The sequence below is a fragment of the Apus apus genome, chromosome 3 (assembly GCF_020740795.1).
Source record: "Apus apus isolate bApuApu2 chromosome 3, bApuApu2.pri.cur, whole genome shotgun sequence".
Classification (NCBI taxonomy): domain Eukaryota; kingdom Metazoa; phylum Chordata; class Aves; order Apodiformes; family Apodidae; genus Apus; species Apus apus.
Window position 1 is genome coordinate 5942807 of NC_067284.1, and position 13669 is coordinate 5956475.

At 35.9% G+C, this 13669-nt stretch overlaps 1 protein-coding gene across 5 annotated transcripts in view; it reads right to left on the reverse strand.

The window, feature by feature from the left end:
• Positions 1-13669, reverse strand: part of GRIK2 (glutamate ionotropic receptor kainate type subunit 2) — a 358302-nt gene that overhangs the window by 113585 nt on the left and 231048 nt on the right. For 4 of the 5 annotated variants that reach the window (XM_051614110.1, XM_051614109.1, XM_051614114.1 and 1 more), the window contains one exon: positions 13407-13630. The exons of the other annotated variant lie outside the window; for it this stretch is intronic. In XM_051614110.1, coding sequence (XP_051470070.1) covers positions 13407-13630 — 224 coding nt within the window. The remainder of the gene's footprint in view (positions 1-13406; positions 13631-13669) is intronic. 5 annotated transcript variants of the gene reach the window in all.

A 13669-nucleotide genomic window follows, 5' to 3' on the forward strand; every position in this document is an offset into this window, starting at 1 on the left:
ACAAAACAAAAAAATGAATCCTAGATATGAACTACCTATAAACGGTCAGGTGGATGCTAATTAGATACCAGTGCTTCTTTTGTTGACAGCACTGACAGATAGAAATTCCCACCCTCACGTGCTTGACACTCAGACTTCCTTCACAGTGCTATCAGTGAGCTGGAAGTCATCCCCTCACCTTTCCAATGGGATAAAACTTTATTAGGGCACTGAGTATATTAGTATATATTAGTATGTATATATTAGCCTCAGGTCAGGATTTCTTTCAGACTATATTTCCAAGAAATCGTGATTCTAGAAGTAATATTTCAAAAATGTAGAGACTAGATTCAAGCTGTTTCTGGACTTGCGCAGTAACTAGTTGTTTTCTGTGGAAATAGAATATGGATACTTCTTCCTCTATTTTTTTTCCCCCCCTGAGGAAGAACAATTACAAGAAGTTTTAAATTACCTAGGACCAGTAAATTGACCTCATTCTGTATTTAACCCTGTCATTTCACTCATGTGAAAAGCACTGTATATAGCATCACACAGCCTACCAGAAGCAAGTCTATACTGTTCCCTCTGACAAGGTTGCCAAAAACAAAGGTTTGTGACTAAAACAACACCAGAAAGATTCAATTGCCTTAACACAAAGTCTCAGAATTTCAGATTTCCCAACAAATTTAAGGTATTTTTAGGGATATGGAATATGTGATACAGGACCTATGGGCAACTTGGACATTTCTGTAAAAGGCAGGTACTCCTGTCCCATGTAGCAACACAGCTTTCCATCAAATTTCAATACTCACAAACACATCACTTCCCATACAAATTAATCTGAAACACAACTGTTAAGATTTTCTTCTTTATTTATTCTTCATATCCACTGCTTTTCCCCAAGAGAAAGACAAACTTGGAAGTGACTGTAATGTCATTACCACTGGCTAACCTGTGTTGCTACTGCACCGGTGCCATTTGAATCTCATCCAGACTTCATGTGAGAAAAGCCTCAAAACCAAAGTAAGTACCTGCCTTTCATTGAAGCATAGAATGACAGAATGGTTCAGGTTAGAAGGGATCTTAAAGATCATTAGGTTCGAACCTTCCTGCTATGAACAGAGATACCTCACACTAGACCAGGCTGCACAAGTTTCATCCAACCTGGCCTTGAACACCTCCAGGGAGGGGATTCCACAACCTCCTTTTGCAACCCATGCCAGCACCTTACTACCCTCATGATGAAGAATTTCTTCCAGATGTCTAATATAATCTACCCTCTTTCAGTTTAAAACCATTGCCCCTTGTCCTATCATTGCCCTCTCTAGTGAAAAGCCCTCCCCAGCTTTCCTGTAGGCCCTTCAAGTACTGGAAGGCCTCTGCAAGGTCCCCCTGAAGCCTTCCCTTTTCCAGGCTGAATAGTTCCAACTCTCTCAGCCTATCTTCATGGCAGAGGTGCTCCAGCCCTTTAAACATCTTCATGGCCCTTCTCTGGACCCTCTCCAACAGCTTCATGTCTTTCTTGTGATGAGGGCTCCAGAGCTATATACAGTGCTCCAGCCAGGTACAATCCCACCAGAGCAGAGGGGCAGAATCACCTCCCTGCTGGCCACATTTCTTTTGATGCAGCCCAGGACACAATTGGCTCTCTGGGCTCCAGCACACACTGGTGGCTCATGTCGAGCTTCTCATCAACTACCACCCCCAAGCCCTTCTCCTCAGGACTGCTCTCCAGCCATTCTCCCCCCAGCCTGTATTAGTTCCTGGAGTTGCACCAACCCAGGTGGAGGACCTTGCACTTGGCCTTGTTGAACTTCACAAGGTTGGCATTGGCCCATCTCTCCAGCCTGTCAAGGTCCCTCTGGATGTGGTCCTTCCTAGGTAGCTGATAAACAATGCATGCTGAACCTGAATACTTAAAAAACTTACACAGTTTTCACTTTGTTTTCTTCACACCTCATAGAATTTTTTGTCCCATTTAACCATTTAAAATATTTAACTATTGCTTCTGAACTGTGAACTATCCAAAGCATTTGACATATAACAGCATGATACAACCCTGCTTGGTGATGCTCTGAAAGCTGTTCTGTGATACAAGAAAGCCCAATGAAGCATTCTAGACCACCCAGACATCTCCACTTTCACCTGAGGAGTCATTTACATTCCTGCATAGAGGCATACCATCATCTTCCTAGGTTTTGACATTTCCTTTTACAAAGGCACAAATGACTATACGGTATGAAAGGATGATGAGGAACTTGTTACAGGCAGTAACGATCCCCGTCAATATTTAAGATGGAGACAGAATTTGGATTCTAGCAGCAGCAGAACAGAAAGCTATGAGAAGCCAGTGGTAACTTTATCTCATTACAGTTACATTTGAAGCAAGGTGAAAATTCCTTTCATTCCAGTAAATGAAGGGCACACTGACCAGGGTTTTGATATGATTAACTACTCACTCTACTCTTAACATATCCGTTTAGAAGGAGAAGAGAGTGAGAGAAAGTATGAGAGAGAAGTGCATGGAGGATAAATATGACTAATTAATAGTCTTTTTCAGATATTTTTCCAACTTGATGATAAATTTGTAGTACTCTGTGAGCACAGCAAAGCAGTAAAATGTACAAAATTCTGCTAACTGCTTCCATTTTTCTTCTGGACAGGGCTCATTGGTTACATTGTGTCAGCCACAAAACCAGAGAATTTTCTAAGTGGTGGAATTCTTTCACAGAAACTTCTCTTCACCTGCATCTCACTACAAACCCTTTTAATTTTCATTCAAAAATACCTACCAAGAGAATTGCTCCAGAACTTGAACTAATTGCTGTATTCTCTGTTAACTGAAAATCATCCTATGACAGGTGATGGTGCTCTAGTACAGAAAAACTGGATCTCTACTTCTAAAATATGCTTCCTGTTCTGTCTAAACTAAACTACTTCTCCTGAGAAAGGAGAAGAACTTTGTTAAAGATCCAGGAGAACAGACAGAAAATATTACCTGCTTCTGCTATCTACCACCTCACTATTTTCTCCAGGAAAAGTTTTCTGTATGGCATTCCTACTCCCCACAGTTGAGGAAGAAAGCTGAAATGGAAAGAGGCAGTAGCTCTGCTGTCTTTAGTTTGGTGAGATTATATGAATCATCCCATAAATCTGAATTGCCTTCATGGTTCTCTCCATGAGAGAGGCTATCTGCTGTAAATTCTTCAGGCAAATCCTAATTGGCAAATGCAGGTGCCACACACATTTAATGGCCACACAAAACGAAACATAACAGTGCAATGAAAGCAAAATGCCAGAACATGCCTATTTAATAAAAAATGCTTATATTTAAACTCTTCTCTGACATGCTATAAAAATGATTAATGATGATAGTTTTGATATTTTTAAAGTTCCTTATTTAAAAAAAAAAATAAAAAAAAATATTCCTTAGCTGATGTGGGATCTTTAACTGAAAACTTTCAATATTGTATGATTATTTCCCTGCAAGAATGATATCTTTCTTGTCAAAGACAGAACTTCCAGGTATACTATAACAAAAAATATATATAAAAAAAAAGGAGGGTTCACCTTTGTTGGTAGGTAAGAAAATATATGCGCACTAAAGTAATTTCACCATCATTATAATTAACACATGGTGATTTCAATAGATAACACAGAAATGCTTGGAGGACACATTACTGATTTAATTTCTGGATCAGAAACAATTGCCATGCTTCTATTTTCAAACTGATGTCCTATCCTTCAAGTAATCCTGAAACCAAAGATTTCAACGGAGAACTATGAAGCACTATCCTATAGAAACTGTTTTTCCTCTGAACATCGGTAGTTATGAATTTCTACAGGGTTAATAACCACCATATCATATTGATTTTGCTTCCAATGGTTTGTTTCCCTCTTCATTCAGGTTATAGAAAGAAATTCATTGCATATGGGTCCACAAATTCAGAAAAAAACTAATGGTAATTTTCATGAATTTGGCTCATTTAGCATAAAACCTGCTTTTCTATCCTTATAGTCATTTTTTCTCAATGTTGTATGTTTCTGGGCCCTCCAGAAGCAGGGTAAACAGAAATCATGACTGCTAAAACTCCATTTTCCATTCTATCACTATAACTCTCACATTTTTCTTGAGGAAAGCTTTCACTGTTAAGTCAAAGTGTTCCAAGCATGTGTGAAATGACTTTCATAAATAAAATGTCTTCTACAACAGCTTTTCTGTTTTGTTTTTCGGGAATAAAAAAAACAAGAAGCCAAAAACAAAAACCAAAACAACTAACAGCTCAGCTGCTGGTTGAATTAATCTTCTGATAAGTCAGGCAATCTGTAAATTCAGTCACTGATGCTAACGGAAAAGGAGTCAATCAGTTAACTTGCACATTTTTAGATTACCCCTTGTACTCTATTATTAACAAAAACTTTTCAGAGTACTGTGGTGCCTTCTTGAATTCTTATCACCTAAATTCCCATTCCAGTAGATTCTTGTGTTTTGTTCTTTAGGTTGAAGGACTAGATGGTTTTGCACATTGCATGAGAAAACTGCTGTTATATATTTTGGTGAAATACAGCAAATAAGCCTCCTTCTACCTACCTCCAAAAAAATAAGAGACACTGGTCCTCTCAAAAGTATCATTTTAGCATGAAAACAAATTCATCTGTAGAAGAACCCTTCTCTTTAGGCATGTTTAACATGATTCCATGCTGTGGTCTGCTAAATCAATATACTAAGTTCCAAGTCTAGGCTTGTGTCATCTTTTCTTGTCACTTATTGGGAAATAAAAATGTTTTTACAAAATAGAATTAAATGATCCAATATCAGGAAAGAACATTCAACAGTTTTTCTGGGGACTCTCAACTCTTTTTTGCAAGCAAACTACTTCATAAAAGGAATCCAATATACTTCTCATGTGCTATATGTTCTGGTAATTAGCAAGGGCTGTTAAAAATCGGGATGAACTGTTGCACGTTACCACAGTGTGAAAATCTTTCAAAAGTAAATGAAGTTGTTCCTTAGACTATTTTTTACCTTTCTCAGCAAGGACCTTGGGATTATTTGTTAATGGATGGTGAGACAGTACATAGAGATTAATACATTACTGCCCATGGTAGGTATGAAATATTCTTTTGTGTCATATTACAGAACTTTTTGACAAAACAGACTTCAGACATTGGCTCACCTATCAAAGCTGTTTACCCAAGGGATTTGAAGACATGAAATGAAGCAGATGAGACCTACCCTGCTTGTAGTTAAACCAAATTAGATAAAGACAAATTCAAATTTCTTATACGAAATGTCACTCTTTCGACTGTTGACATACTTTCAAAAGCAAATTCCATGTTGTTTATAATATTTTTAACTTGGTCATATACAGTGCAAAAAATTCACAAAAGAAATGGGCACGTAACCTCGAATCTGAACAGGAGCCAGGTTTAAGTGTGTGTGTGAAAAGAAATGGAAATGCATATGACTTAGTACATTCCAGCATCTCCCAGCTTGTTCTAGAGATGAAGGAAATGCAAATGCAACTATTGAATTGGTGCAGGCTGTTTGAAAAACAATATTTAGATAAACAGTGAATAGCACCCAGGCAGATGTCTAACAATGAACTGTGTGAAACGGAAGTTATCAAAGAGAGCAATTCTAATCAATCAAAACTCAAAATTGAAAAAGGCCAGAGAGTAAACTCACTATTGCAGAAGTCATTCACCAATGAAAACTCAGCAAGTTTTACTAGTAAACATGATTTAACCAGCTGAATCCTCTCTGAGAGCTTTAGTGAATAGCCTTTGGAACCCAAGATAGAAGTTACTGTCAAGATTCAGATTATATAAAAGATCCTGATATATATGGGCAGTGAAATATTCCGTGTAACGTGTACATGAGAAACTAAAAACAAGATAAATAATAGTATAAAAAAAAAGCTCAATATGAGTTTTGATGCAACTTCCCATAAATACCCCTCAGACTCTAAAAAAAGTTAAAATGTTCCATCAAAATTGAAGGAAAATGTATGTTATAAATATGTAACACCTACAGCAACAAGACCTGAAAAGCAAAGTCACAATGGGTGCAGATAGAATGAGCTGTCCACCTGATTGGAAATAATGATCTATCTATAGCTATCTAAAATTTAATTCCTGTCTTTGGAAGCAGGTGTTTAAATAAACGAGAATGAAGAGATTGAATTGCTGGTAGTAAGTGACACCAAATTCCTTAAGGATGAACAGTGTTATGATTCAGTTCAGACACTGAAATAGCTAGATTTTTTAATAATTAGCAATTAATTGAAGAACTTTCTGAAGCCAGTCAGAATAATGAGGGGAAAAAAAAGACAGGATAGAAAGAGTTTTTAGACCATCTTCAATTTTGCACAGCATAAGAAGCCATTTTCTGATTAGGTTAGTCTACAGGGCAACAAGAATTAACACAAAACATACTGATGGAGCAAGTTCTACAAATGGATGAATATTATAAGGTGTTTTCCTTCCACCAGAAGTCACCAGACCTACTGCTTTATTTCCTTAGAAGGCCTCACACACATCTTAACTCTGCAGAAGACAAAGTTTGGCTAGACCTCCACACACCAAAAAAATCAATTTCTTGACAGAACCAGGTATGAATTGACCAGGTGTATTGAAGTGAGCATATTTTTTCTTCTTTGAAGTGCGTATGGAGATTTAGGCAAGGAGGGGATACTACATCTTCTGTTGGACAGTTAAGGCAGCCATCCTCAGCTCATATCTTTCAGCTGTTTTGCTGGCAGTAGTTTCTTCTTACTTTTGATGTATGGTAGGTAGTACCCAGGACGTCAGACTGATCTACCATCAATGTAGCAAGGCTTTAGAGTACTGTTTTTTCCCCCTGAAGCCTAAGGAGGCCATTTATGTTAAAAAGAGCAAAAGGTAAGAATTTCTCTTCCTGTAATCTCTAACAGTATTCTAATAGAGACTGTTATGTACATGCTGTACTTGTATGGAGACTTGGAGATCTCTTGATACTTTTGTCTCTCCTTGAACAGTTGAAAGGGATTGAGAATATTCAGAAGTGATTCAAGAGGATCTTGAGCGGCTAGGATGAGGGGTCCATACTGTATTGTTTATTTAAAAATTAGAGATTCTGACACTGAACTCAGATCAATCTCTTTTTCAGGAGGTAAGAGAGATCAAAATATTTTTCTGAGTGTCAAGATGCAAAGGGAGAAATTGCTGCTTAACTCATTGCTGTACGTGTCTTTTAACCACATAATCTCTTCCACAACAGGTTGATTTCATAGTACTGATTGCAATCTGTGTCATAACTTTTCAAAATTTAGATGATAACCATTAGAAAACATAATGCCAATGCATTTTTCACTTTTTATATAGAAAAAAGATGGAACATAAGATATCTGTGCTGACCACAGAAAATTAAGTACTAATAAAAATTATGCAGGTTTATGGTATATATTAATGGCATACACCACAATAAACTCCCATTCTGTTCACTCAATTTAAAGCTGTCATCAACATTTGGCCAAAAAGGATACTCAGAAATATCTGAACATATATGAAATATGATGTGCAAGTCTTGCTTACGATATTTCCAGTGACTATTGTTCAGAAAAGATTGTACAAATTTTCTGCTATAACATATAGCAGAATAGACAGAGTGAAAAATATTTATTTAATAATATATATATAATCAAGGTATCTTATTTATATTAACCTCACTTACTGAAATTCTATTTATGTGACAGAAATCTGAAATTAAAATTTTCCAGGTCCAATGTAAAGGAGAAGAAATTTAGTTTGGACAGTAAGCTTTTTAGAACCTTCTCATATTTCTTGATATAACTACCCAAATATATCAGTTAATAGAAAGCTAGAAAAGCCATCAAAGAGAGGGAAAAATCTTGTCATGAAGTCTGCTTTGTTCACTTGACAAAAACTGCCAGTGTTCCAGAGGCTGGCACAGTTTTTTTCTGCTCTTAACAAAGATGATCTCTAGCATTAACATGGATTTGCTTTCCACCTGGAAAAATTATGTTAAAAGAAGCAGACTATACTGGCTCTTTCGGAAGCAATCAGCTAAGGGGTATAACCTGCACCTTGTTCTGACAGGAATAAAAATCTCTGACTTGGAAAGAATTGTTCTGAAACAGTTTTGCAATCATAAGTGTGGAATTTTGGCATGTTTTTATCCTTGTCTATTTACACAGTATTTTATAGCCAAGTGACAATATCCCCACTTGCATTATAACTGAAGCAAAACTATTTTAAAACTGTATGATAATAAGAGAAGCAGATTTCAGGGTTGCCATCTGGATTACCCTATTGGATGATGAATCTGTTCCTGAAAACACCTCATAGCATATGCTGCAGTTCTCTAGGGAGGCCTCAGGAGATAAAATTCTCATAGGAAGAATGCTTGTTAAGAATAAAGGGCAAATATGCTAAATTCTTACTTGAATAAATATCAAAATAGAAATTTAGTAACCAGAGCTCCACGGTAACTGATAAAGCAGTTCTCTCACTTTTCTGTCATTTATTCCTTTCCATTAAGACAGTTTTCAGGGAGCAGTTTGAAAATCAATCAGACAAGCTCAAGGACAGAAATCAGCTGATCAAGATGTATGAAACAAAAATGAAGACTGATGAGATGTAAAAGGATATGCATGCACTCCAGAGAGAGATAATGCTCAGGCGTCTGTTCAAGTCTGAAGCAGCAGGCTATTCCTAAGCTTCTTCACATAGAAAAGATTAAGATAAATGTGTGGAGACATTTTTAAAGCTCTTGTCTTCTTTTATTATGTTTTATTCCAGCTGGTAAGAGAAAAATATAATTTGGTGATGAGGCAATGTTCATTGTGCTTTTATCACTGCTTACTAGGAAATGGAAAAATAGTTGATCCTAAAGGCTTTGACAGCTGAAATCAGCACAAGGGCTTGACTTGCAAGGAGCAGTCTGCCAAATTCTGCTGGTATGAGGAAAAAGCAGGAAAACCTAACAAGCAGAATGCTGTACAAGTAAAGGTGATTCAAGACCTTTAAAACTATAACCCATGATTCAGTATTAGTGATTAAGACAATGAGCACAGTTTAGTATATTTTTACACAGTATTCAGTGATACTCCAGACAGTTTAGTATAAAAACATTTTAAGCCTTCATTGCTGGGCCATTTTACCCAGGGTAGTTTATCTGCTTCACAGCTGATCTGTAAAGGTGAAGTATTAAACTAAGACAGGTCTAACTCTTCCAGTTACAAAGATAGGTCATTTAAGAGTAAACTGCTTTAAGACAGACAGAAACACTGACAGCAAACAGACCTTACTTCACAGAGAAACACTTCGATGGACAGGGCATAATTTAAAATCCATTAAATGGGGTGGGAATGATTGGATAAAAATATTTAAGGAGCTTAACCTCCAATCTGTGTTTTCAGAAAAGACTCACGAAGTCACAGATTTTTAAAATCATACATAAGAGACTCCAAAAAATACGATACAGTCATGAGGAAAGTGATCTGAAGAATATTTTTGAAAGTAATTAAGTGGAAGACCTATGTAAATCAAAGATATTTAGCATTTTTTAAAGTATGAAACTTTCTTCACACTGTCTATGCAGAAGAGGAAGCATCCTGCAGTTACCAACATACCAGATTTTGCAGAGACCAAAAATAGAAAACAGTTACTTCATATACAGACTAATGGAAAAGAAGGGAGGATTTGTGTCTATGAAGTGGGTATACAACATTTTAAGAAACCAGTATGTTTCTCAGAAATGAAACACTGGTTTGCATCAACAGAAATTAAAAGAAATTCCACTAATCAAGACTTTTCATTATACAGATAAGAAAATGCTCTGTACATGACAGAACTCAGAAAAGTAGTTGGCCCATTTTATTACAATCTTAGTTTTCCTTCTAACCACTTGTAAATGTTGAATTTAAATGTGATTCTGAATCAAAGACAGAAGTTAAGGCAGAGGCAAAAAGGAAAGATTTTGGAAATTGAATGCAATAGGAAGTCAGATGACACAGACACTGTTGGCACTGACACAAAGACAGTGCTAGCTAGCATCAGAAGCAGAGCTAATACTTTTGCCACAAGAGAAAAAAAAAAAAGCTAGATGACTCTCTCAGTTCACAGAAAAGTAATAGGCTTACTGTCAAGTAGACTGGGTTTCTCTATCAGTCATCAGGCTGTACGACAAAGAAAGGAACTTTCAGAGACTAACCTCCATGACTACTTAGATCCAACAATCACAATAAGCAAGATTAAGGTTTTTTTAACATCCATGGAGATACCACAGCCTACTATAACACCCCACAAAGAACGGCAATTAAAGAAAACACTGTGCACAACACAAACATGTTCGTCCTATCCACAATGCACAATTCATAATGCCAACATAAAGAGATGATTCCTCGTTTTGGTGGGGGCTACAAGAAGAAAACAATACAGAAAAGCCCTCCAGCTAACAAATAAATCTCTCTCCTAGCTTTTTGTGTTGTTCAACATGTAAAGATTCCATTTTTTTCTATCTGGTTCTCAAACTAGAAGGAAAATCTGACACCCTTTGAAATAAGGAAAAAGACTAATAAAGATGTATATAGTATTTTTCCCCATTTACACCTAATATGTAACTCTTTGAAAGTTCTTTCAGTTATTGTCTCTCAAAGATTCTTTAATCTTTTAATAATTTCTTTATCTTTCCCTAAATTGGACCATACCACTAATTAATGGTTGAAATCCAAGTACCATAACAAAACTGCACTTTTCTTTTTCAAGGTAGCAAGCTCTTACATTCAAACATTGTTTGGAAGATGTGGTAAAACAATAAAATCACGAAACATTTGACACAAAAATGGGAGGTTTAAATCTAAAATAAAAGATTCTACACTGAATGCTTTGATGAGCTGTAATTACAAAACATCATATCATAAAAGACATAACTAGGTACTCCTCCAGACATAGATAGACCTAATTGTGGAACACACAGTAATTATTATGAAACATTGGTAGTTAACCATTCATTATGGAAGGATTGTTATGAAATAGAAATCTTTTTATAAGACAGTCTAGATGACACTTATTAATTTAGCTGCATATAGGACTGATAAACACATCATCCTCTGTGCAATACCTAACTTTGCATTGAATCTGTACAGCAAAGACATAATCAGAACTATGCTGCAAAGTCTTTTTCTCTACCACACTTCTGTTCACATTATCTCCCTTTACATGGCAGATATATTTTGTGTATGTGTGTATATATATATATACGCACACACTATATTTGCAAAAGTCTCTTTTACTATTGAATAATATTGTTTTATCTATAGATTATTCAGCAGGTAATGTTTTAAACTTAGACCTGTTTACCTGTATGAACTAGTGTTAGAAAATACTATCACATACTATTAGGTTATCCTGCATTATGAATGAAATCTGTAGATTGTCTCACATCATCCTAGATCTTTTATTTCTATATATGTTATCAATACGCGATTGTGCAACTTAAGAGGATTGAAAATCTCTAGATCTGAAGGCTGATATAAATTTAGGCAGGGGTAAAAAAAAAAAAAAAAAAAAAAAGGTATTTTATACAACTCTATAAAAAAAACCCAAACTCCTCTGCTCAGTATTAAATGTATTCCATAGTACTTTACAATTAAGATAATAAGGAATTTATGGTGCTGGTCGCAAAACCAGACAAGCTAAAAAAACCCCAACAAACAACAGTTGCATTCACTACGTGATGCTTCTGTTTAGAAATAAACATTCTGTCAGGTTTAAAGTATTGAATAGCTTAAAAATAGTTATTTAAAAAAGGCTCAAGAAAACATATCTCTCCTACAAAATATGACAAGACACATTTTCAAAGCACAAGAAGTCAGCCATATAACACACACTAACGCTGGGACCTGCCGGTCAAACATACTGTGCATCAATCATGCTGAAAATGTCCTTCAGTGATAAGAATAGGGTAAAGCTTTTTGACATACACATAAAGATTTTACATGAGGTGTCTCACAAGATAACATTTCTGATTTAAGATCAGCTGTGGTTTCAGAAGTACCTGTATCACAGGAACACCTCAGAAATGTTTACTCTCTGGTTATATAATCCACTAAACTCCACTGTTCTTTCAACATAAGTCTGGATCTTTAAAGCAGACCTTTAAAGAAGGCATACAAGTGAAGTTCTTAATTGCAGAACATTTCTCAATACTTCAGGTGCTTTATATACAGGTGATCCTGCTAAATTACTTTTAAACGAGTTTCTAAAAACATTAGCTGTCCCCTTAGTAAAGGAGTGGTACAACATCTTCAAAATTAATCAGATAGTATCAAAGGTAGATGGAGAGCCCTGATATCAACTACAGCATAACAGGAAAACAGAAATATGAAGATGCTACTGTGTACCACAGAATGAAATAGTAACAATAGCGGGGCTGAAGTGAAATTGCTTTATGAAGTAAAATATATGATTATAAAAATCACTGTAGACAAAAATAAATCTTATTAAAGCGATAAAAGTCAATATTGTTAATGTGTGTTTTGTTAAAAAAACCTACTACTAGGAAGAATCTGCAAAAAAGATTACATCTACACCCCTGGGCATCACTGATTTACAGTTCTGAATATTTTTTTTTTGCTGTCACAGCGAAAGTCAAAGTTACAACATGTAAGACTATATTTCTGTCAGCATCTGGAGCTAGTCCTAATGACTTAACAAGGACAAATATAATGGGAATGTTCTCGCAAAAGATTTTTCCTCCTTGTCTGATTTGAAGAAAACTGATTAAAATTGAGTCCAACATACCAAATCAATTTACGATTGAATGGTTGTTGCACTGACTTCCTTAACTTTGAAAGCACAACTAACATGCTTCCAAATACATTTCAATCTGGGACTTAAAATTGTATGAGGTATCTCAGAGACTTTACCTAGTCCACATCTGAAAACTAAAGATTTTTATCCTACTTCTAAGATACTAATCTACATACACTAACTTGTTTTATAAAAGTAGAGGCCAAATTTGCACATCTGGGATTAACATGGGCAGCTAAGTACTCAATTTGAGATTAAACACCACAGCATCAAATGAAATCAGCCTAATAAAATATGTCAACCTTAGTCTTTCTAAACACAGCACAGTCAGTAGAAGACCTTTCGTAAATTTTCTAGTGTCTCTAAATTTGTAGATAATAGGAGAAATCTAGCTAACATCCTCAAGACTTAGTGACATAGTGAACTGGACACTTAGTATGGCAGTGGAGAAAATTAATAGTGAGTATCCTCATCATTGAATATTCTTCTGTACATCATGAAGTTAAAATATAAGAGTATGAAAGTAAGAAAAGTTTTGTGACTTTTGACAATCATTAGTAAGAAAAAGGTTATAACAATTGCCAAAAAAATCACAAAAGTTGACATGTTACCTGGCTATGACAAAGAGCACACAACTGACACCCAAGTAAGCCAGCAGAATATACATCCAGATATCAGGGGAGAGAGGATTCAGGAAGGAGAAGACGCCCGGGTTTGTACCATTGGGCTTGCGGTACAAAATACTTATTCCAAGAGTCATAAATGGCTTGGAAAAGTCGATGACCTTCTCTCGAACATAGGTTATTGCCAATGGTGCAACTGCAAGGTCAGCTTTCTGTTAACAGAAACAGAAAAAGAGAAACAGGCCATAAGT